The 24,601-nt window shown below is 41.4% G+C and overlaps 4 protein-coding genes across 8 annotated transcripts in view; 2 read left to right on the top strand and 2 right to left on the bottom strand.

Annotated features, from left to right (window-relative positions):
- rtkna (rhotekin a) overlaps positions 1 to 9,203 on the top strand; it is a 58,890-nt gene extending 49,687 nt beyond the window's left edge. For 2 of the 5 annotated variants that reach the window (XM_075468724.1, XM_075468725.1), the window contains exons 4-11: positions 1,377 to 1,494; positions 2,018 to 2,242; positions 2,385 to 2,479; positions 3,035 to 3,141; positions 3,320 to 3,451; positions 4,313 to 4,478; positions 4,665 to 4,769; positions 6,432 to 9,198. In XM_075468724.1, the coding sequence (XP_075324839.1) occupies positions 1,377 to 1,494; positions 2,018 to 2,242; positions 2,385 to 2,479; positions 3,035 to 3,141; positions 3,320 to 3,451; positions 4,313 to 4,478; positions 4,665 to 4,769; positions 6,432 to 7,144 (1,661 nt within the window). In that variant the 3' untranslated portion in view covers positions 7,145 to 9,198. Of the gene's footprint in view, positions 1 to 1,376; positions 1,495 to 2,017; positions 2,243 to 2,384; positions 2,480 to 3,034; positions 3,142 to 3,319; positions 3,452 to 4,312; positions 4,479 to 4,664; positions 4,770 to 5,376; positions 5,478 to 6,431 lie in introns of those variants that run through there. The other 3 variants (XM_075468726.1, XM_075468722.1, XM_075468727.1) reach the window with 3 other exon arrangements.
- A 460-nt stretch (positions 9,204 to 9,663) lies between these two features.
- On the bottom strand, positions 9,664 to 13,152 carry mblac2 (metallo-beta-lactamase domain containing 2). The gene is made up of 3 exons (XM_075468728.1): positions 12,582 to 13,152; positions 10,787 to 11,001; positions 9,664 to 10,409 (listed from the first exon to the last, which is right to left on the bottom strand). The coding sequence occupies exons 1-3, from the start codon at positions 13,021 to 13,023 to the stop codon at positions 10,236 to 10,238; spliced, it is 831 nt and encodes a 276-aa protein (XP_075324843.1). The 5' UTR covers positions 13,024 to 13,152; the 3' UTR covers positions 9,664 to 10,235.
- Positions 13,153 to 13,333: 181 nt separating this feature from the next.
- polr3g (polymerase (RNA) III (DNA directed) polypeptide G) lies at positions 13,334 to 17,463 on the top strand. Its single transcript, XM_075468730.1, has 8 exons — positions 13,334 to 13,579; positions 13,745 to 13,876; positions 14,687 to 14,816; positions 15,252 to 15,317; positions 15,422 to 15,481; positions 15,562 to 15,626; positions 16,145 to 16,267; positions 16,368 to 17,463. The coding sequence occupies exons 2-8, from the start codon at positions 13,766 to 13,768 to the stop codon at positions 16,455 to 16,457; spliced, it is 645 nt and encodes a 214-aa protein (XP_075324845.1). The 5' UTR covers positions 13,334 to 13,579; positions 13,745 to 13,765; the 3' UTR covers positions 16,458 to 17,463.
- Positions 17,308 to 24,389, bottom strand: lysmd3 (LysM, putative peptidoglycan-binding, domain containing 3). Its single transcript, XM_075468729.1, has 3 exons — positions 24,263 to 24,389; positions 22,784 to 23,053; positions 17,308 to 18,871 (listed from the first exon to the last, which is right to left on the bottom strand). The coding sequence occupies exons 2-3, from the start codon at positions 23,042 to 23,044 to the stop codon at positions 18,167 to 18,169; spliced, it is 966 nt and encodes a 321-aa protein (XP_075324844.1). The 5' UTR covers positions 23,045 to 23,053; positions 24,263 to 24,389; the 3' UTR covers positions 17,308 to 18,166.
- Between the last annotated feature and the right edge of the window lie 212 nt (positions 24,390 to 24,601).

A 24,601-nucleotide genomic window follows, 5' to 3' on the forward strand; every position in this document is an offset into this window, starting at 1 on the left:
AAGCAACGAGGGGTAAAGTGTGTTTTTCTCTCACTTGTCCAGCAAGGATTTGTTCAAGAATTAAGCTCATACTTGGAATAAGAGATTAGCATTGGAGGCTAGTTTTACATGCACAGTAATCGACCTCACGTCACGCCCACACTGCCCCTGTCCTGTTCAGACTCTGCTTCAGCTGAGATCATGCATCGTAAAGCAGCAGAATGTGTTGCAAAATGCTGCGATAATGATAGGACGTAATAGGGTGAAAAGGGTGTATAAATGTTCACAGAATGCGACTAAAACTGGCCTTTTCTACATAGTTTCATTTTATTGCTACTTCCTCTGAATATGGTTTTATACAGGTTAAGGTAATCAGATGCTGTTTACATGACAGTGTCCTGTTCAGAGGGATAAAGGAATGCTGCTGTGCAGCAGCAAACTGTAGAAATAAACCCTGTCACTAATGCATCCAAACTCCCAATAAAGCTGCTGTCATTCACATTTTTTTCTGTTTCTTTTGTCAGATGGCTAATCAAGACAGAAATGGTGACAGAAAAGCAGCCCATTAAGACTATGTATCAACTCTTGGTCACTTAAAGCATTTTGAGTCTGCCGCTCTGCTCTAATAAAATCCTGATATTAATAACTGCAGTTGGCCATACTCACATATACAATTATCTTGCATAAAGAAAGTTAGAAGCAACAGAATATCTTAAATTTTTCACACACAGTGCACAGTGTCGCATACTTGAGTCAATTTGATTAAATTCCCATTCCATGTATGTACTGAAACAAGAACAGTGTTCCAATTAAATGTCCAGATTTAATTTTATTTGTTGGATGACTAATTTTTTTAATTAAAATTGGTTATAATTGAGTGTAAAAGACATCAGTGTACAAGGTGGATATGATATGTGGTGTTTGTTGGCACAATTAGTTTGACTTTCCTGTAAGTATAATGAAACATGCCTCCAAGGGACATTACACATTCTTGATAAAAAAAATATGGAATATATTCCTACATTAATTTGAGTACATAGTACAACACAATATTTATATGATTGCGCTTTAGTTTTACCAGCAAAATGCCCATTAGTGGTTCTTTGTGATTCTTTGCATGGCTGACCACTCAACTGAAACGAACAATGACAGAATTATTTGGGGGCCAGGTGCAGGACCCGATCTTCTTTCAAGCTTCCTCTTCTCTGGACAAATACCGTATCTACAGTAGCCTCTGGATTCACAACTTTGTTATAACTTATGGCTTCCAGATTTCAAAATTTTGGTGCTGAAAATTAGTTTTCAAGTTAAGCCACTATTTGAAAGCATTTGAGATGTCTCATAAATGTGGTTTCTTTGAGATTTTATTTCAATCTTTCCACTTTGTCCTTTTGTAGAGCTTCATCGGTGTGCGGTGTTCTGCCTGCTGCAGCTGGGAGGAGAGATCTTTGACACGGACATGGTGATAGTGGACCGGACACTCACCGATATTTGCTTCGATAACACAATCATATTGTAAGCTATCTGACCAAGCAACTCTGTCATGATCTGAGCAGTGGTGATTCAAATATTTAGAGGTTTTAGTGACATATACTCTTGTAGGTAACATTGTATTCTGAGTTCAACTTTGGCAACAGAAGAAAATGTAGTAAAAACACTCATTATGCTAAATGGCTCCATCCAGAGTTCAAAATCATGGAGGCTCTCAAAATTTGATTAAAAACATGTATTTTTCGGTATTTCTTATTTGTTTCTAGAACATATTCAACTTTATTACAAATTTAGCAAGGTGATATCAGTGGGAGTATAAACTAATGCATAGTTTTAATTGATTTGTTTGGAGAATGTAATATGTAATAAAAGTTGCCAAATTGTAGTGGATTGGAATATTTAAAAAAGTGCAAGATTTCTGCCCAAAATGTTTTAGTAAGTAGCAGCACATCAGCAGTAGCAGCATCGTGTCATGCTCAGTTACTTTCTACTGGTGCTTTTGAATTACATTTACTGTAATGGTTTTCATATGTCTGTACTTGTGCAGTAGTGAAGCCAGCCCGGGTTTTCAGCTGCGTGTTGAGCTGTATAGCTGCTGCTCAGAGGATGACTACTCTGCGGGAAGCACACCAAGGAAACTAGCAAGCAAACTAAGCTCTTCACTTGGGCGATCAGCAGGGAAGAAGCTCCGAGCAGCGATGGAGCCCGGACCATGTAGTCCTGTCAGCAATGGAGGGGCAGCCCCTCTCCTGCTGCCGGTTCCCTCTGTACCGTAAGTTTGCTTTGAAATAATGGCTAGTTTACACGCAGGTGGGCATACGTATGAAAAGCTTTTGTCATTGTAAATGACAAAATAGTAAAGTATGTATTGAAAAGTACCTTTTCTTACCTTCTTTTTTTATGTGTGTTACCAGGGGCCCCAAGTACCACCTCTTAGCTCATACCACCCTGTCGCTGTCACACGTCCAAGACAGCTTTCGCACACATGACCTCACCATTTCAGGCAACGGTGAGTGGCAGCCTCCATCAATCTGTGGCCTCACCAGCTTTCTGCTTTCTCTGCCAGATTAGCCATCTGTCTCTATTTTTTTTCTCTTTTGTTTCGTCTCTCCTTGTCTCACTCATCACTGTCTCCTGTCTTCTCCTAGCGTTCTGACACTTTCCTCCACAACAGCACATGGTGCCCGTCCTTCTTTTTTATGTTCTCCCATGTTCTCTGACAGACAGCCATTTTCAAGGTCACAATAATAAAGGCTGTGCTAGTTGGGTGACTGCTGTGTAAAGCTGTAATAATGTGGGGTAACAAGGGGCCAGACTCAGAGACAGACAGGCCCCTTTTGTTTAATTCATTGGCCCCACGGCCTGCTGTAAAGTTTCATAGCTGCCCTTCATGACACTCCCTGCAGCTGCCACTCTTTTATGCCCAAGTGCTCTGTTTTGTGTGTTAATGAAGGGCGGTGTGACATGGAGATGAGGAGTGTGTCTGAATTTTGAATGCCACGTTGGAATATTTTTATGTATTCATGCTGTTTGTTTTTTCTTTCCATCCACTATCTCTCTGTAGAAGAGTGTTCGTACTGGCTGCCACTCTATGGCAGTGTGTGCTGCCGCCTCGCAGCTCAGCCCCACTGTATGACCCAACAGATGATGAGTGGATGTTTGAAAGTAAAGGTAAGTTGGCAGATGTTTGCACCACTGAAGTGGGGTATTCCTCTAAGGGATTTTGCTAGCTTTTGGTTTTGCTTCTGACTTACTTTTGCCCTCTCCTCCCCCACCACTGCTCTCCTCCTCTCCTTCTCATGTTGCCATCTCGCTTTGTGTTTCTTTTGTGCTACTGTTTACCCTGCAGCAGTGTGGAGGTGACCGTCAGAGCTGGACAAAAGTGTACGCTGTTCTAAAAGGAGCAAGCCTTTCCTGTTACCACCGGCAAGAGGATGTGGAGGCTAACGTTGAGCCAGCTTTCACCATCGGCATCAACAAGGCAAGAAAAAGAATAGATTTTAGGAAACAGAGAAACCCCTCTGAATCGAGTAAAATTGATGTTGATCCGACCTTACAGAACCCATAGCTGTGTGTTTTTGGCAACACCTAAGGCAATAGCAGAATAGATGGTAAGGCTTTTGGATTGCTGCCAGTTTAAATCTCTAGCCAACTAGTATCTGATTTTAAAAAGTAGATAAGAAACTGGCTTTCTCCCAGTAACTGTTCACTGGCTTCCCTTGTGCAAAAAGCCCTCATCTGCCTCATTTGAGCTACTAAGAGGTCAAAAGTTTGTCAGGTTCTGAATATATTGTATATGTGTATATAAAAGATTGAAAAGATTCAGTTGGCGGTCAGGTATCCGATCATCCTATTTCCTGTGCTATTGTCTTAGAATTAAGACCTTTAGCGCTTCTTATTCACTCCACAGTGATTCATTCTGTTATTTGTTGCTTCTGACCCTCAGCACACAGCTAACCAAAAACCAAGTGTCAGATCAAGTCAGTGCAATCCTCTCTATCTCAGAGATCCTAGTGTAGCCAATGCATAAATGGGACAACACCACCATCTAGTGGTCACAAACAGACCAAGGCCCACTTGGAGTTGAGCAAGGAGGTGGGAATTGGGAGTTTGCTCTTTTTGTTGGGTAATTGCTGAAGGGAAATGGTTTGGAAGAGGACTAATTGGTAGCTTTATTAATGAGGGCTTGTTGTCAGTGGGGATTTAACAATTGCAATTGCCGTAATGAACAGTTGTTGCAGAAGATAATTGAATTCAATTCAGGAGCTCTGGCTCTCATTCCCAGCATTGGGCATGTTGTGGCAGATAATTACAAGTGTTCTTTGTCGCTCTTTTGTATCAGGAAACCCGAATACGTGCGTCAGAGAAGGACCCTCATAGTAAAGTTCAGAACATCTGCATCAGTAACCAGTACGGAGGGGAGGAAGTCACGCACACACTGACCGCAGACAGCCGGGAGGACACACACCGCTGGATGGAAGCCTTTTGGCAGCATTTCTATGATATGAGTAAGTGTTGGCTATGCTGTAGCATAGGTTAGGACAGGATAGGCTAGGCTAGGACGTTTATGTGATATACAACCAGTACATACAGTCAAGGTCACTTGAAGAACTCTGAACTACTCCTGTAGTGTTGTATATTTTCAAACTGAGCTAACTGCTTGGATGAAGGTCATAATTTGTTCAATTAAACAGGCCAATGGAAGCAATGCTGTGATGACGTGATGAAAATTGAACTTCCATCGCCAAGGAAACCGGCACCACTTACACCAAAACAGGGCTCTCTTTACCATGAAATGGGTAAGTCTTCTATTCTGTTGATGTTCAATTTTAAAAAAAGTTTGCATTAGTTTGAACTTTATCAGGGTGTAGAAAAAAATATCTGGGAAAGGAAGCACTGTACCTGCACTGCATGTGGCTGCGTGTACTTTTAATTCCATGGGTGCATGTGCATGAAAGACTCTGTCACAATTACATTTTCCTCAATTTCCGCAATATGTCAAACTCACACTCTGCTTTGCCTCTCTGTTCTGTAGATAGAAGGGGTCTTATTTCTGAAGTGCTGACTCACTTTCTGTCTTCTGTTTCTCTGTTTCTCTTTGTCCTTTTCACTTTCCCATGTGCCCTGAATCCACCACTTTTATTTTCTGTCCATCCTTATTACGTTGTGTGACGATAAATTATTTATGATCTCCACATTTTCCATCGACATTCATTATGATGGGTAAATAACCCTCATCCATGAATGAGTTATTTTGTTTTTCTTCTCATCACTCCTTTAAACACACTCAAATCCTTATTGATTTTTTTTTTTTTTTGCCATGAACATCAATACACACCTCCTATCCGTTCCACCCTTTTCTCTCTTGCCAACTCCCTTCATGGTTTTCCTAACCCTCCTTGGCAGCCCCTCTTGCCACACCCTCCTGTGAGGGTCTTCTGCTGCAGGATAACGCTGTGTCCGCTGAGATTCGTGCTCTGCTCTCATCCTATTACAACGACAGGTGAAGTAGCAGGTCTAGGGCTTCATATGAATTAGGTTGCAGTTGCAAGAGGCTGGGCCGAATTTGAACAATAAGGATCTGCTTCAACTTGATAGCACGATGGTGCTGGAAAAACAATACTACTGTACAAGTTTGTTTTATCGTCGTATATAATCAACACTCAGACACATCCATACTGGAAGATTTGACATTATCATAAGACACCATTATTCCACACGAACAATGTATGACCTGAAACAAAAGTCTAAAAGGCTTATTTTTTGGGAAAGAAAAATCTAACCACTTAAGTGTAATAACTGCAGTGTTTTTCCTCCTATAAACTCAAAGATAGATGTTCAAATGTCATGTTGCAGTTTTTGGTTTGAAGTTTGTGTTTCACAAATTGCAAACATGTCTCTACAGCCACATTCAATGAAATTACCTTTATCAAATGTTGATTACTTAAAGCAATACTATGTAACATTTCTACCTTAAAATAACAGCTCGAAAAAAATTGTGCGGCTAGAATGAGTTTTAATATTACGATTGGCCTGTCTCCTATGCCCTTCGGGGGTCTGAGTTGGAAAAACTGCGCTATGTAACTTTGCTGGACCGGCCCGGGAGCTGAGCGGAAGTACTTCGACTTACTTTCTGGCACACCTACTGCAAAAACAAATAGACCCCTCTCACGCTCCCAGGTACATTTTGATTACTCTTACCTTATCGGTCGACATAGCTTGCACCTTCTGACTCCTCGCCAGTTCGTCAACAAACGTGAAACGTGAAAGCGAAAGGGTGTTGTATTTACGACAGTGTAACCGTACATTACCTCCAAGCCTGTAGGGGGAGCTCCATAGTGGGCTTTTTGAGAAGTTACATTGTATTGCTTTAATCAACACTTTTTGATCGAGTCAAATGAAAATCCTTTGGACATCTGATCTCCAGCTGTATAATGAGTTTTGCTGTTTGTCTCCTGCAGTTATTGAGTCATCTGACAACCTCAGCACTGTGTCAGACATTTTGGCTCGGAGGATGCAGGAGCTGGAGCTCCGCAGCCAGCTGGGCACCTCTTCTCCTTGGATGTCTGTGTTTGAGGAAAACAGTACAAAAAGTGCTGGTTTCCGTCATCAGTGTACTTCCCACCTGTCTGGCCACAGCCCCTGCACTCCTCATCGACTGACCCGGAGCCCTATGAGCCCTCACCGCTGCCCACAGCTGGGTTTGCTGTCCTCAGATGCAAGTCTGACGTCAGACAGCGACAGCCACTGTAGCACCAGCCCCTGCTCTCACCACCATGGCTGGCCCGAGCCGTCCTCAAACTTCTCCCTTTCGTCATCTTCCCCCTCCCGTCTGAGGCCACGCACTCTTTCGCTGGACGCTAAGCTCAGCACTCTTCGAGGGAGGGGGTACGGCGGAGGAGGGACGTTCCAATGCTCCTGCCAGCCTCCTCCCTCATCGCTACTTGCCCCTCTCCCCATCTCCTCCTGTTCACCTCGGTCACAACGCAGCACACAGACTACGCTCTCCTGCTCCAGCTCCACCTCAAGCAACAGCTCCAGCAACAGTGAGGGCAGCCACAGCCCAGAGTCCTCTGAGGGAGCCCCCTTCTCCAGGCCGTCCCCTGCTCGACGCAGCCTTAGGAACCTCAGGGCCAGACTCGACCCCCGTAACTGGCTCCAAAGTCAGGTGTGAACTGGTTACTGGATGGAGATTTTGTGTTTGCTTAAAGGTAACTGCTCATAAAATTGTGGTTTAACTGGCTTAACAAGTGAACTAAACTCAGGCAAACTGCTTAGCCACGTGCACATCCCTGAGGAGGATGCATCCAGCTTGCCTTTTGATGGAGGATGGATTATGAAGACCTTCCCGGGTCAAACTGGAATGTCTTCACAACACAAAGGACTGGTGACAATCACTGCTGGGGTTACTGGGTTTCCACAGTTTTGAAAATGGGAGGTACTCTGCTTGTTTTGAGAAATGATGGTCCTGCTGCTTGGGAGAAAGTAAACTAAAAAGCTATGGACTGGCTTAGATACATACCACGATATACTATATAAGTGTTTTTCTCTGAAATCTAACTTTGAAACTGGAAAACCTTTTGTTTTGGTCTCTGCATCTGCCATCCTGGCCACTCAAACATTGTTTCATCCCTCCCAGTGCACCAATTCTATTTTGAATGGATGCTATGTTATTAGTGTTTGCAGTCTTGATCCTATTTAGGCCGGTGGTAAGGAGCAAAATGAACATATAAGATGAGCGTATGGTATAATCAGTCAAGAGTTTTATAATATTAGAAACTGTTACATATAGAGGGAAGGACTGGTGTTTGTTGGCTGTACTGTGATATCTGCCTCTGTGTACTGATCTAATTATTTGTGCAACACATGATTTATGTGAGGCTCCTAAAACGACTATGCACCGTTCTGTTTTTATGCATGACTTTACTTACAATTGAAATGTTGAACTACTTGAGATCATTTTACATCGGGTGAAAGCTCAACCTAAACGCCCGTATTTACTGTACTGTTATGACTGTGATCTCATCAGGGTAAAAATCTGCGGTTTGGTCCTTGGGGCTCTTATACACCAAGCCGACAATCGGCCACCGAGAACATCTGGAGTGTTCGGGCCGTCCGTCTCTCTTGTATTTTCAGTGTGTAATGCGGCGTTGGCTCTATCAGACTCCGTCTGAGCTTTTTTCCATCCAATTTATTACGTTAACTCGCTGTCGGGTAGGGCAGAGAGAGACATCACTCTGATTGGTTGTTCAGCATCGTGAATGAATTCTGTAGTAAGTTCATGTGACTTACCTTTACATTTTTACCTGCACGTCATTGATGGACAGCCATCAGAACCAAGTAATAAATCCTTGCGTTCAAAATTCGTTTCAGCCAAAGTTTAAGTAGCATTGCAAACCCAAGCCATACCTAAAATCCTGCTACACTCTCTGCTGTATTGTGGGTTTTCACTGTAAAATGATTCCTACCTATGTGAAGCCCAGTGCAATGCAAAACATTTATCACTCTGTTATAATGAAAAAAATCATGAAATCATTTTTGTTTGGTGTATTTGGGAAAAAGGTTCTATGAAACCGCATACAGAAAACTCTTGTCAACCACCAGTTTGATGCTGGAGAGAGGAGAAATTAAATTATTTGTTTGCATTGCCACCTGTTTTTCTTTTTTTTCTATTAATATAGTTGCCATGTTGGACAACTCACAGCAGTTACCTCTTTATTACATGAAACAAATCAAATATTAACAGTGTCCCTTGTAAAAGCATCGGAGCCTCTTCTTTTTTCTGTCTCTGTTGATTATTGTGGACTTTGAAGCTGTTCCCATCCTGGGACTCAGAACTCAAGCAACCACTTATACTAAGATTTGTCTCGCGCTTGGAAATGCAGCCTTCCTTACTGTAAATTCATTTTTATAAGTTAACGGATAAACCTCTCTTTGTCTTTTGTTACATTATTGATTTTATAAATGCAGCTGCATTGAATCATGATTATCATAATATTAACAGATAACATGCAGATCTTTAACTGTTAGGAATAAATAACATTGAATGTTATTACCTTGCAAGTAAACCTTGTTCGCAGGCACTGTGTTCTGCATGTACGCTATCCTAAACCGGGGAAATAATTTGAGAAATGTGAGAATCTCTTGTTTTAATAATATAACATTAATTATAATAAATGTTTTATCAACCCTACAACTGCCTAGTTTATTTTTACATCCATGTCTGTCAAGTCTGCATGACAATACTATCTGCCAGGAATATTAATGTCAAGATTTTATCAAGGAAAAAAACCTATCTCGCTAAATCATTTATTTAAAGCCGATCCTTTTAACTGGTTTTGAAATCAGAATTCCTCACTATGAATCTTATAAGATACATTTTATAAAGACAAGACACTTGAAGCTAAACTTTAACCCAGAAAAAAGGTTAAAACTGTTAAGGCCTGTTTCTTCATTCTACTTCCCGTATCCCGTCTGCATTACCATGAGCACCTTCACAAACAAAGTGTTAGCTTTCCATCAGGTCAGAAACAGGCTTTTAGTAGAGACTTTGAACAAGAGATCGATCGTATTCTGGCCAGTCATGTTTTCCTTTCATTTTTCTCTTGTACAAAGAAATCCCATTAGAGATAAAGAGGCCCACTAATGTGACGGACTGAAGCAACAGCAATCTGTGCAGCAAACGAATCGAGATAGGCAGGCATAACGGACATTTTATTGTCAGTGTTTCGATAGCAAAGCCGTAGATTAGTCAATAGTACAAAGCACTTTTACAAACATAGGAGGTAGTGAACACTAGGTCTTCACTGAGTGTTGTAATATGCATAGAGGAAAGCTATGGCCATACTGACTGTTTCAAATGCCTCAGAGGAGAAACCAAAGCTCCATGTTCTGTTTGTAGTGCACAGTTGTACCATTGTTGTGCTATTGTAACTTCACATCTGCATAAAGTATAAAAACCATATATCTAATATCATATTGAGACAAACATACATATATTCATCATTAAATAACTGAATAACACTTCTTAATGCTTTATATATTAAATGATTCACATGAAGCTGATTATTGACTTCTGTAACCCAGCAGGAATTTTAGACTAAATTTGGCAATTATGACAATTTTGTTGGGTTACATAAGTGAATGAACAGCGTTACATCAGGTACATATATACATATCCCCTACCCCTCCATTATTTTAGGTCCTCCATCTTAACACATCTCTCTGTGCACTTGTGCTTCTTCCAGGTCCACGATCCGCTCTCATTAGCAGGCACACCGCGGGTTGGATGCCCTCAGCGCCATCCCAGCCAATGTTTGCCAGGCAAGAGTGGAGAACTTTGCAGGGCATGTCCCAGCTCTGGTGATGTATGTGGATGCAATCCGATGGAGCCGCTTTGCACCAAAAGTGTTGTAGTGCCCTGGGAGTACTTGGTCAACCTGGGGGATTTCAAAATGATTCAATTATTGAACCGATGTGTTGTGTGTGCGACACGCACTGCTGGATAATGAGTTGTAACATTTCTCAAGCAGAATCTGGACTGTCTACTCATCTTTTAAAGAACCGTTAGTGGTAAATTGTTGAATTCAACTGAGGCAGTGAATAAATATCAGTTCAATGTGAACATCACAGATTTAGAGGTAGGAGATTAACACAGTAACGCCATTTGTATTACAAAAATATCAAATAATAGTATCCGGTATATTGTGGCAGCAAATATCAGTTAATCTGAAAAATTTTAAAAATGAATTAGAAAAAAGTGTGTGAAGAATGAGCGGCATTTTCTGTATTGCCCCCTAGTGGGTTTCAGTTTTACCTGTTCGCTGTCCACCAGCCCCACCAGACGCTCGCAACTGCTGATGTAGTCGCTGACCCGGCTGTAGGGTAGCCAGTCAATCATGGAGCCATCATACACCACGTCTCCGCTGAAGAGCAACTTATTGTCACGGTCATGGAGGCAAATGCTTCCCCGAGAGTGCCCTGGCATATGAAGCACAGTCAGCTGTCTGTCGCCCAGGTTAATGACATCACCTAGACAGGAGACAGAGAAAGTCAATTGGAACCAAGTTTTTAAACTCTTTCACTGGACTTCTATAAGTGTAGTACACAACAAACTGAATGTCTCTTCTGGTTTGACTAGTTAGAATCACTGTGTTCCCACATGCCCTCTTATATTACTATAATATATAGAGTCTGGAATATCATCTATTGATTCTATTTGATCCAAATCAGGTATGAGTAGCACAGTGTGACAAAAGGATGAAGCCAACACACCAAGCAATGAGATATTCTGACTGCACTGCAGCAGCAGCTCTGACACAGCAGAACAAGTCAGAGTATTGACCAACAGAGTAGAAATAACACTCTGCAAAAATACAGAGTAGACAGGTTGAAAGACTAAATTTGGACCAAACTCCAAAAGCCAAATGCAACACTATCTGTGATACAAGCGTTTTGCAACAACCTTTATAGTGACAATTTGCTACAAAAAAAGTGACCAAAGGCACTGATATTGTGAGAGATGTATGGATGAGTGGATTTAAACAATATGAACTGTTTTTGAATGATTACATTCAGATAGATTAGGCACATTGATTCAGATAGTTACTTGCCGATCTTCAAAGACATGATTCTTTACGGTCTGACAGAATGATGGGTGATGGCTGTATCAGTACTGTGTATGCGTTGCTGCTTCGGGGACTTCTTTCAGTAAGTATGATGCCAGTCGTTCGCAATGTCTTCCTCCCTCCTTGGAAGTAACTGAATCTGTCAAAGTTATCAGCACGCTGGCTAAAAATAGATGAGCTCTGCTGTGCGAGATAGTATCTACCAATGGAAACAAGCGGATTTGGTCACGTATTGTCTTCCAAATTATCCTCACAGTCTGCTCTGGATGCTCACCACCCCTTGACAAATTGGCTGTCTCATAGCCCATCAGATGTTAGGTAATACGGTATTTCCAACTGTCTAAGAACCAGGGGCGAGGCTAGGGTATTTTTAGTGGTGCCAAGGCACCACCGTGAGAATGCTCGGCACGCCCTGGCTCAGCACATTTTTTAAATATTATATTATGCAAAAACACTTTTTTTTTTGCTCAAGGATGCATTATTTCAGTGACCATTTTATTTATTTTCTAGCATTTGTTTTTGTTTTAACTCTTTACTCCCAAAATAAATGTTGAGTTATCTTCAATATTTGTCTCAGGCTCTCTGTTATCCCTGTCAAGCCTTTTGAAATGAAGAGGTCCAAATTGAATGTTGTAGGGGAAAACACTACTCAAAGCAAAACTAATACGGCTCCAAAATTTATAAATGTACTAGTTCGCCTCAATTAGTGAGAAATAATGTGCCTCTGTGAGCACTGGGGGCTGGGCACCCCTAAAGACCAGATCCTAAAATCGCCCCTGCTAAACTACACAACCCCTAGCCTCTAAAAACAAGAAGAAGAATATGCCATTTACTGCTTCTTACTTCGGTGCGCCCATGAAACCCATCACAGTAAGACACACAGTATGTTTCCTTAGTTAAGTAACACCATATATACATGGTCTTGATCACATAACTGCAACCCCACCATACATCGTATCTGCAACGGCTGCATCTCCTGCCTACCCTCCTGCAGTATGTGTGTGGGCTGCACAGCCTTGACTTTGTAGTGCCTTGCCCTCCATCCTGGACTGGGAGGCTCCACTATCTCCCTGTCGCTGAGCCAGGTGACCGTCTCGAAGTTGTCTCCGTTGGCCAGGGCATCGACCTCTGCGCTGTGGACGCCCACCTGTTGGAACTGATGCAGACCTCCAGAGTGGTCGAAGTGGGCGTGGGTGGCGATCGCCAGCAGCGGGTTCTTCCTCTGAGGGTCTTTGCCCAGCAGTCCATTGCTGTCGATGTAATCGGGTAGGCTCCTCAAACCCAGACCCGTGTCGATCACCACGTCCTGGTGTGTGCCGCGCAGCAGCCAGATGTTGGCCCGGTTATCCGACTGGTAGAATCTCTCCTGGATCCAGAAGAGTCCGTCTCCGAGCGATTTGTGAGCGTACCAGTCGGCTGCAGACATCCCAGGTCATGCGCTTGTCGAGGTACGCTTCAACGGGAATCGCGCTGTCAGCTGATTTAGTCCAAATTGCGTTACTAGCTTAGAAGCTAAGGCTGCTGTGTTTTCATTGAGGCTAACGTGATGGTGACACACCCTTGTCGATGGGGGGAGAATCCTGATTGGACTAACGGGTGACTGACGACATATCAAAGAGGGGTTTTAATTGGCTAAAAAATAAGCCCCGCCTTCTTAAGCGTTGAGCGTGGGCGGAGCTATTTAAAGCCACATTTTCACATGCTGACCAGTAGTTTGTAGGTAGTACACACGTTCCCATGCCGGTGTTAGCAACACCGTACAAATCATCCTTAGGTGTAGTTGTATTTATGGGACTTTGTGTGGCTTTAGGTGTTAGTTAACGTGCCGAACGACAGACAACACCGCTCAGCTTAATGTTAACGATATGTACATTTGAAAACTTGGGAGATTCAGTAAGAGCTAAATGTCGCTGTACAGTCCTAAAATATTCTTTTAGGGTTGTACGTCTCCACATAAGGAGCAATTCACTAACAGTTCTCCAGTGAGTACTAAAACGTTGTGCCTGTGAGTCTCTGGTGTGTTTTGTCAGTGCTGACTAATGCTGCTTCGCTGGCAACATCCCATAAAGGCAAATTAAAGCCGCGATGGGGCCAACACGTGTTTGACAGTGAAGCTGACTGAAGGCATGTGGACTCTTGTGTTGCAGGTACAGAAGAGACCTGCAGCCATGGCGGGCAAGGGTCGTGGAGTGGCTGCCTTTACCTTCAACATTGAGGCTCTGGGCATCGGCAGGGGCAGCATGCCAGAATCCAGGGTGGGGCCTAGCCCGTTGTTTCCAGTAAGTACCAACCACACACTCACATATGCCACGAGCCCACGATGACCTCACTGTGTAGTGCATTAAATCACCTAACCGTCAGAGTGCATACGTTTTCTAAAAGGTAGAGAAGTAGCCTGTATCTGCAGTTTAGTTTGACGTTTCAATGAGGCAGGTGAAATTTACATTGACTATACGTATATATGTATATATATGTGTGTGTGTGTGTGTGTGTGTGTGTGTATACACAAGTGCCAGATGCTTCTAAAACTCCTCAGGGTTAGGTTTTATGTCACTTAGATTCAACCAGGATGTTCTGTGTATTTCATTTACACAATATTTGTAGTGACTGTATATTGTACTGTAAGATAAACATATTTCAACTGATGTTGAGTTTTTCACATGCTGCAACTCACTCTTGACATCTGGGACACCAGTTTTAGTTTTTTCTACTTTAGACCGTTCTGCTTCTTGTTCATGTCAAAGACGCTGAGCATCCCTTCTCGGCAGACTGATTTAAAAAAAAAAAAATTTGTTTGCTGTGCACTTTGTTTTTCCTTTAATCAATCCACAATCAGTTTAAAGCAATTTGGTACTTGCCAGACCACCATTTTTTTTAATAACTATAAACAAGATATGTTATTGCTCATAAGTTTGAATAAAAATGAAACCCTCCCTGATTTCTTAAAAAAAAAAAAAAAAAGCCTAAATACCTGAATTAGTGTGAGATTTTCAGTATTGCTGCCACATCTGCTTCGGGGTGTTGATCATAGGCAAGCAGACGACACCTTATTGTGTTTTATCTTAATTAAATGATCTATTCTCCTCTAGAATACTGAGTTCAAACCAGTTCCACTGAAGGCTGGTGAGGAAGAAGACTACATGCTGGCCTTAAAGCAGGAGATGAGGGGAGCAATGCAACGGCTGCCACATAACATCAAATCCCAGTCCAACAAAGCAGGTGAGGAGCAGAGTGGGGCACGAGAAACCTGACGTCTCATTGAATTGCTACAGCAAGACAATTTGAGCTGCTGTTAGGAAGGATAATGCAGCTTTTAGGAAGGTGTAACAACATTTAATGAGATTCACATATAGGAAAAGGAAAAGGGCATAATCATGGCAGAATATTCAGTTACAGCCGCTGTCTCATCTTGCAGTTTTAACATGATTTCTTTGGTCTTGCTTTGCAAGCCTCTCTGAGATCTATTTTTCAGCTAATGTACAATACATCTATAGCAAGTAGTACGGAAAGAATAGATATAATTTTTAGACCATCTTATCCTAGATTAATACTTTTTGCCCATGCAGTAACTGTGAATCAGCAGCAATCATTTACTTTCAAATATGATGTTAATTATCTCTTATTTAAGGTTGTATTATTGTTCATATTTAACAGAAGTGGAGAAATACACAGAGAGATACCTGAAGCAAAGCCAGATGGACCACGAGGAGTGGACTCCAGGTACCTGCATAACACACTGTTGTGGAATTAGAGCAAACTCAACTCAACACAAAAAAAAAAAAAAAAATAGGAAAGTGATGCAAAGATTGCTTTTTAAATTTTAGACTGGAACCTTTTTCCTAAAGAACTGATGCCCCGAAGTAAAAAACCTAGACCTAAAATAGGTATGTCAACGCCATCCTGTATGTTATGAGCTTCCGTCGGGCGACTTGTAAACTAAAGACCAAACGTTTTACCACAACAGGCACAAAGAACAAAACTGTGAAGATATCCTCCAAAGACACAGCGGACGTTTTAAATAAACTGGAAGTAAGCTTTCTCCTCATTTGTTTGGTCCATGTTCAACTACCGCGCATTATATTTGCTGCTTAGTTTGCCTCCACGTGTTGGGGTACTTGGTATCCTCACTCACGAGGGCCCCGAAGTCCGTACAAAGTTAATGTTCAGAATGTTTCAGATGTTTCAGACGTATCTTAAGACTTTCCTTTTTCCCCTCTCAACAATCTTAATCCTCCTCAGATACAAAGAAAAAAAAAGAAAGACAGAAATATATTATTTATGACACTTACTACCAACCTGGTGCACCAGTGGTTTGTAGCAGTCAGTTTACAACTTGACTGGTGTCCATCTGTTCTTATGTGAAATGAACTGAACATCCTAACCTGTCTAAGATGTCACAGGTGGTGAGGTGCGTCCAAGTGTGCAGCACAGGTGTATTAGTTTTTGGAAAACCTTTCATATGCACTGTATGTGTACTTACCAACAACATGTATGTCCTCTGGATGTCGAGTATGACTTTCATAAATCGGCTAATGTTAATGTGTCAGGAACTGGCCAAGAAGGATGACTTGAACCCAGAGAAATCAGATGATGAGACTGAGAAGAAAGCTGGAAATGAGGATGAGGAAGAAATCGAAGGGGAAGAATTTGAAGAAGAGGATCTCGAAGAGGTTTGATCACAAATAGTCTAGCCTGCTGGATTTGTTTCGCATAGTGTTACCATGACTCAACGTTGCACTTTACCCGCGTTTCCTTTTTGTTTCCGGACAGGACAACGACTACATTGAAAACTATTTCGACAATGGTGAAGATTTTGCTGCCGACAGTGAGGATAATATGGATGGTGAAGCAACGTACTGAAACTGAAGCGAGTGTGCACTGTTCAACAACCATGTGCGCGTTTGTTGGTTATTGCAGAGACGTCAGGAACACTATTAAGCTGTGATGTTTTGTTTGCATTATTTTATGAAGTTTTCTTTAAAGGTGACATATTGTGCTTGAGAGCCCATATTTGGGTGTTTTGAAGTGACTATCTCAAAAACTTTGGGGAAAAAAAGACGATCCATTTTGTTTTAGACCTGAAAATGTGACCTTTGGTTGAAGGTCGCTGTACTGTGGGAGTGGGTAGTTGAAATGCTTTTTTTACTTTGCACTTAACATCCCCTTCATTAGTCACGTAGTTTACCACAAGTAAGAAATTAGTATAAAAAGCTCTACCAAATCCATTCATGTTATGTCCTGACAAGGAAATCTGATTTCTAATAGGCGTTCTTTAATCTTTAACAATATGGAACTTGGATATTCCGATTTCCCATTTGTATGGGAATGCACTGTCATTCCAGCACTGGTAGCAGCCTTTTCAAAATAAAACAGTGATGAAATATTGCCCATGTAAGAGACGATTCTTTATGTTAGCTACTAAAATACCACAGATGTCGAAAGAAGCAGACCCTGAAGTCATGATGGGCAGAGTGGAGTCCAGTAAGTTAGTCCATGCCCTAAAATGATCCGCTTGAACAGAAGTTTAAAGGATGAAAAAAATTTTTTTAAAAAGTCCTTCTGCATTATTTTGACCAAAGCATGTCACAGACCTCAAAATTGTGTTGGCCTATAAAAAAACAAACAACAAAAGGATAATATGTCTCCTTTAAAGAACATTGTAAATAAGAAATGCCTTGATATGTGCTGAATGTAAAATTAAAAGAATATATTCAAAATAGATTTATTTATTCTTCAGCCCACAGCACATTCCCACAGGTTGAAAGGCACATACTGTAAACAACAGGATACTTTGTCATAAAATATCAAGTTAATGCTGATCAAATAAAAAGGGCTATAGAACAATGTCTAAAGGATCACATAATTACTGCATGAGTCAGTTTGGCAATGCTGTGCATTTCTCGTAATCCTAACATGCTCTCAAAAGAAAATGTTGTTTTCTCCAAGCTCTGTCAAAAGGACAGAGCTCCTCAAGATGATCTAATCGAAAAATTTAGAAACTTGATTCGATTATTTATTCAACACTGAGTGGAATTAAACACCAATCCTCTGTCTTAAAATAAATAACTGAGACACAGTGGTAGAAATATACTTTGAAGATAAATAATAAGACGCAGGTTTCCAGCATGGGAGAAAATGCACTTGGATCAAACAGTGTTTGCGCTGCTTTAACGCAAAATACACAGGATTAATGGTTTTCTTAGGGCGCGGCCACAAAACCATCACCATGTGCGAGGGTGATGGAATCTAATACCTTGGTTATTGTTTGTAGCCGAATGAAAGTGCATCAGCGACTGGAAAAAAAGCCAAGCGATCAGAACAAATTTTGCAGAGAAAGTTGGGACCCTTTTTCACTGCGCTGAGGTAAAAAAGAAACTCAGAGAATATTTGTGGTGATACTTTCTCTCCTGCTTTACATCTTTTGAAATTAACATTTCCATTATGCCCAAGTCAAACAGATTGCACTCATGTATAAACTTAATAAGACTACTTGAAATGGGGGAAAAATAAAATCAAAGTTTTATTCATCTTTGAGTCAAACAATTTCTATGTAGAATTCTAATGCCCTGCTATGTTTTCTTTAAACCTGCATTGCCACTGTCTGCTGCATTGTCTAAACTGGGCTTATGTGGATCTTCATTGGCCACATGCCCAAAAACAGCCTCTACATGTTTACCTTCTGCAGCAGGAAGGTCTCCATTTTTACTGTTGATCTGTCCATGATGAATGTCGCTATAGGCTTGTGTGGGACCACCATGATGGCTGACGTCCGATTTCACGAGAACCTCATAGTACAGCAGATAAAACACTGGTGTGACAATGCCGACAACCAGCATGATAGCCACAGCAGTCCACCATCTCATGCCCCAGTCTGCCCCATAATATGGGTCCTTTCTCTGTACTGGTTTATACTCTACTTCCCCAAGCGGCGGCTGTTGCAGCGTTAAGGAGGACACAACCTCATTGAGGCTGCTCCGAGATGGTCCTGTGGATTTCACTAGCCGCTCAATGTCCTTGTCCTTCTCCAGGAGAAATCCTTCCACACTGTCGGTAGAAGAGGAAGAAGAAGAATCCGTGGAGGACTCTGAAGGAAGGGATGTAACGGATGAGATCTGGGGCACACGTGTAGCCCCCGTGGGAGAGGCAGATTTGAGAGGACCAGTGTTATGAGTCTCAGTGAGGACACTGAATCGCCTCACAGGAATCTTAACCGACCGCAAAGCATAGAAGTCCTGTTCCGTCAAGAGGTTGTTGGCACGTTTAATGTCGGCCACCTACAAATCACAGAGGAAAGAATTATTTAAAAGCAGCTTTCAAACTGTACAAACTTAAAAATTCTGCTTGCTATTGCTAAATTAATGGTAAACCTACCAATTCCCTTCCCTACATGTCTCCTGCCGTCGTAGTTTCAACTTTTTTTTTTTTTAATAGTTTTTATCTTTTTGTCTCGTAAACATTTATATATTTATTCATTTCATTATTCTATGTGTGTGCGCTTGTTGTTCTTTCCATGCAATACCAAAAGGCATTAATTGGTTACATTTTAATGGAGCTCTACGTGCTACTATTTACAAGCCTCTTTTCCAAAGCATGGTTTGATTTGGCTCACATTTTCTTGATGACCCCCTTCCCCTCTTTTTTTTCTTTTTTTTTTTTCTTCGTCTCCTTGGCTGATCCAAGTTTCTGTGATTACACCACACGGATTTCCCATGCTAGTGAACTCAGACAAATGCAGGCTTCCACTGTGTCATAGCCCCTTTTGAAACACACTTAAAAGTTTTTCCTCTCTTGCCCCTGTGGTGTTTCTTTCATAAGGCATTACTATACATAATATATACACACGCAGTATAGTGCAAAATTCTTAAGCCACGCCTTACTCTTTATATGTTACAAGGGAAATAAGAACATGCTGCCGCCATTTACTGAAAGATGCTAATATAAACTGAAAAACAATATATAACGCAAAAATAGAGTTTGTACTAGAGCTGGGTCAAATAGTCGACGTATTTGACGTCATAAATTCGTCGACATGAATAATTTGCGTCGATGCGTCGCAAATTATAATTTTTTTTTGGTTGAAGTCCCTGTTCCAAAACGACCTACTAGATGAACTCTCATGAGTCGGGACCAAGTCGGGACTGATGCGCCGCGCGCAGCCGTCTGCGTCAGTGACGTGTTACGTTAGCCGTTTAGCGTCACATTCAACAACAAAACAAAACAAAACCAAACCTGGTAAAAGTAAGGAGAGAAGAAAAAACACCACCAAGAAGCTAATATGGAGAGCGGGGAGGCCATCGTGTTCATGGTCCGCATGATGGTGATATTAATCATGGACGATCACATCAGGCGTCTAACATCGAGGCTGGAAAAGCTCACAGAGAGAGTCAGGAGACGATACTTTTTCATTTCATGAAGTAAGAAAGGTGAGCTGAGCGCCGCAGACAAAGGAGACAACGTGTAAGTTTAACTTATTAAACACCCGCCGGTTGTGTCCGTGTTGTATGAGTAAACATTTCAGCCGTGATAGCCTGACATGGGGCGTAGCTACCAACCACCACACACCTCCGTCAGGTGTTAATTTATCAAGCAGTAGCAGTAGTTGCAGTTGGCTACACCAAAGATCCTCTCTGAATAAACGCTACGTTAGACTGTTGAGTTGTTGTCTAGTTATATTCCCGGTGTAAAATTTACGTCTTTTAATTACGACTAGAACAGGTCCCGTGTTTGCCTAGTTTAAAAAGCTGTTAGCGCTACCAGTCCCGACATGTTTCTTCTGTGTTATCTATTTGCTAACATCGGACGGTGGATTTTATACTAGGGATGTCGAAATTTAAAAAAAGTCTTGACCGACCACTGAGCCTCATTAGTCTATTAAAGTCGGTCACCGAAAATTCTATAAGTGCCATTTATGATATCTGTGTCCTGTCGCGCATCTTTCTCTGCCGACTGGTTAGGCTCCCACCACACAATTAATGTTGGTTCGTGCTCTTGGTATTATACATTTTCCCCAATCATTGACCACTAGTTCTAGGCGTACTTGTGGAGGAATAAGGGTTTTGGGTAGAAAAATAATTGCTGTGCCTGCGCAGACACGCACAGCCACACATTACGCGCAACGGCGCCCTTCCAGTCACGGTACTTTTTAAACACGAATCAAACGCGGCACCGAACTCGGGCCGTTAAAAGCCCCCGTTACAAAGTCACAAACAGAGAACGGTGCATTTGGCGGTGTTACAGGAAAGTAGGTTAACCAATGACTTTGTTAAAAAAAAAACTTACTGAATGCCAACAGCCTCTGTGGCGTAGCTAGATGCTGCACAAAATACTTTGCAATAAGTTCCTGTCGTCTTGCTATTTAAGTACAGATGAATATATCACAACAAGTAGGCTAAGTTAGTCTTGTGTCTTTTGCCATTACAGTGTTACAATTATTATTATGTTGTAGTCCACACGCAGCCACATTGGCTTTATTTAGGTTAATAGTGGCGATTTTTTTTTTAACTGCGCAGACAGGACCCGTCATGTACGGCGTACAAGTTGCAACCGGTGTAAGAGAGGACCTCTGAGGAGGGCTCTACGTGAGCTCTGCTGCGGTTGTTCTTCCATCGTGGGATGGCTCATGCTCACATAACATTTCTAAAGATATAGTGATTTTTTTTTTTTTTTTTTTTTTTTTTTTTAAACCGACGGCAGAAAAATTCTAACCGGACGACGTTGATTCGGTCAACCATCGGTCATACGGTCATCGGTTAACATCCCTATTTTATACTCTGCCATTATGTAGTTCTAGTCTACCTGTTGACTGTCGAAATTCCACGATCTAGTAGCAACCAGTTCCAAGTAGTAAACACGCATTACAAGTTGACAATTTAAATTACATAAATCATTTAAGTTGAGCCTCAATCGTTAGATTAATCGTAAAATTAGTCGTTAGATTAGTCGACTAATCGAAAAAATAATCTCTAGATTAATCGTTTGAAAAATAATCGTTTGGGACAGCTCTAGTTTGTACAATTCTAACAAGCTAAAAAAAAGTCAATATTTGATACAACCGCCTCAATTCAACACAGCCTGACACCCTCTTGAGCAAGCTTTCTTTCAATTCTCTAAGTAGTCTTCAGGAACAGCTCTTGGCTGTATTTTGTTCCGTTTGCAGTCACGCTGAGGTCGGGGCTCTTGCAAGGATTCATCCCTCCATTAAACCTGTTGCCACTGATTTTCAGTCCAGTTTCTGTGTAATTTAGCATTCACCTGGTTTAAGAATGGCAGCCTGACAGCCACCCTGCCATCGTGGCCATTTCTATTTTGATAAACAGTAGATGGATCAGCTGAAGTTCCAGATGCATCTCTCAAGTCTAATAGATTTTCTCCTGCTTCCTAAGGACACGATACTGTTTATCATCTGCTTTAGGAAGTTTTTTAGGCCTCCAACTTCAACTTTTCTCCTCCACAGTTGATATTTTAAGTACACGTGCGCAAACCATGGCAGATATGCCAAGTTTATGACCATTAGCTTTTTGGGAATCACCTTGTTAAAATACCACAAAAATACACTTTTATATCTGCCAAACTATGTTATCCAAGGCATTTTTCATAGATGCACTGAAAGAAATGGGAAGAAATTAGTCTTTGTGGCAGACTGCTAGAATCAAAGTGCCTAAAGATACATTTTAAAATCCATTCTTTGCCCAGTTGTCCATGTGTAGACAACACTGTTGTACAAAAGAAGAAGAAGGAGGGGGCGGGTGGGGTTGTACTAAATCCAGGAAATTAGGTAACAGTAAGCCTTTAAAATAACCAAACTCTTCAACACACAGTGTAGAGTTGAGATAAGTCTTCACTAGTTTACCTACAAGCTTTGGATGTTCAGTCTGAGAACTTTCTCTTTCTGTCCATCAAAATGCATTCAAACTTTGTTAATTAGATACAATAGGAAACTCTAAAAAAAAATGGATATTTGTTATTCTATGATCAGCAAAAAATTTGATTGGTTAAATATTTACTGAAGGGCTGACAAACTGTTCGTGTCCCTGATCCAAAAAGGGTCAAAGCATGTTTGACTATGTGTTATGTGGCAGCGTGAGAGAAATTACATGTTTGTGTAAAAACATGATTGTAGTGTGTGTGCTTCCCAAGAGGAGGAAAGACAGACAAGATTTATAACAACAACAAAAAAAACAACTCACCGAGCAATGGTACTGCAGGGCAATGCCGTTCAGGGTGTCCCCCTCCTGGATATCTCGTGTAAGGTAGATAATATCATCCAATCGCTCTCTGGAAGTGCTCCTCCGTAGCCTCTCTCTTCCACGTGGCCGTAGCTCAAAACTTTCTCCATCCTCCTCTGACTGGTCATTCTCTGAGCCATTGTTTCCAAATAGATATGTATGACCTCCATTGGCAGGCTGCACCATGGTGGCAGACCCATAGTGCTGATTTCTATTAGACATTTTTCCTCACTGTATGGGGAAAAAGGAGAGATGATTGAGAAGTTGCTTCAACCACAAGGATGACATGTAAAGCTCGTTTGTATTAACAAGCTGACTCAGTTCATTCTAAAGAAGTGAGTGGGATTAAACGTGTACCAACAAAATTGATGGGTGGCCCCGTCACATCATAGCCATACCTGGCAGTGACTTGGAAGTCACTGATTTTTAGAAATGTGGGACAAACGGTAAAGTGAATCCCTTTTACCGAGATCTACCACCTTGTATAGTACCGCCTCAGCTGCAAGTGTAAGCACCCTTTTCAAATAAAACTAAATATATTGATTAAGATATAAATATTTCAAAATGATGGCAGTGACTGCTGGCCTGTATGGATTGACACATTTCAAGACCAAACTGAACATTTCTCTGGGGGTGGGGCAATAACACGAGCCTTGGTAGAAAGGACGTTTATTCACAATAACTCTACATTTCTAATAGCTAAATTAGAACGACGAGCACACGTAAAATAACACCTATCGTACCGTTCTGGGCATTTGATTTATATTAAATAAGCTGGATAAGATGTCATGGTCTTCTGTTTATGTAACCTTTGTACTCTCTCTCACCCAATGTCTGCCATGCCACGAACGTCCGAGGGATATCTCATCAGATAATGATTCCCGACTTTTACCCTATTACAGTATTGACTGTAGTCTAAAGTTTATACTAAAAGCCAGACGTCCTGAGCATCGAGAATAATGTTAGCTACGACGTTAACACGGCTAAAACTCAAAATAACCAACCAGAAGCACACCACTATCTTTTTAAACAGGTACTTAGGGACGTGATTGACGCTTTCCAAGTGGTTACAGTTTAATTTGCGTGGTTAAACGAAGCAGCTGTCAAGTCTATTTCTCTCATCCAGCGCGACTTCAGTCGGGTATTTGGCCAATCGATAGTACAATTCAAATCCAAGCCCTTCTCTTTAAGCCACAAGCTTAAGTAAACTGTCAGTGGACCTTAAAATAGTGCGTAAAATTAAAAAAAACAAAAGTGTAAAACTGATCGGACATACACTGTTCGACGACGTAAGCAAACTGAAACCCAGCTGCATAAGCGAAGCTAGTGCTAACTAACGTCCATATACGAATGTTTTTCGAACATTTATGGGCTTTGCGGTGATTTACTGGACAGTAGTCAAAAACTTGTTTTCAAAAAGCCGTCCAACCCTGTCCATACCTGAAAAATGGAACACCGTTCGGTCAGATGTCCTCGACAATTTCCATAATTCCGCTAGATTGTCTTCGATCTCACCTTGTCGTTGGTTTGTTACCTACTTGCTAGCTACCACCGTTTCAACTGCTCAAGCCACGTCACCAGAATATTTACGTAATGACGTTATCGCTTACGAATCAAGCCCAGTTGAAGCTTTCACCGCGAGGTGGCGCAAAAGATATGTTATTGGTCCCCACCATTGAAAACCTCAGGCCTTTCGATAAAAGTTATCTTGTCTTATGTATTTATTTATGTTTTATATTAGCAACATTTATGCCAGTTTAGCTTCTTAAATTTGCCATG

This window comes from Odontesthes bonariensis, chromosome 6 (assembly GCF_027942865.1).
Source record: "Odontesthes bonariensis isolate fOdoBon6 chromosome 6, fOdoBon6.hap1, whole genome shotgun sequence".
NCBI classification, from domain to species: Eukaryota; Metazoa; Chordata; class Actinopteri; order Atheriniformes; family Atherinopsidae; genus Odontesthes; species Odontesthes bonariensis.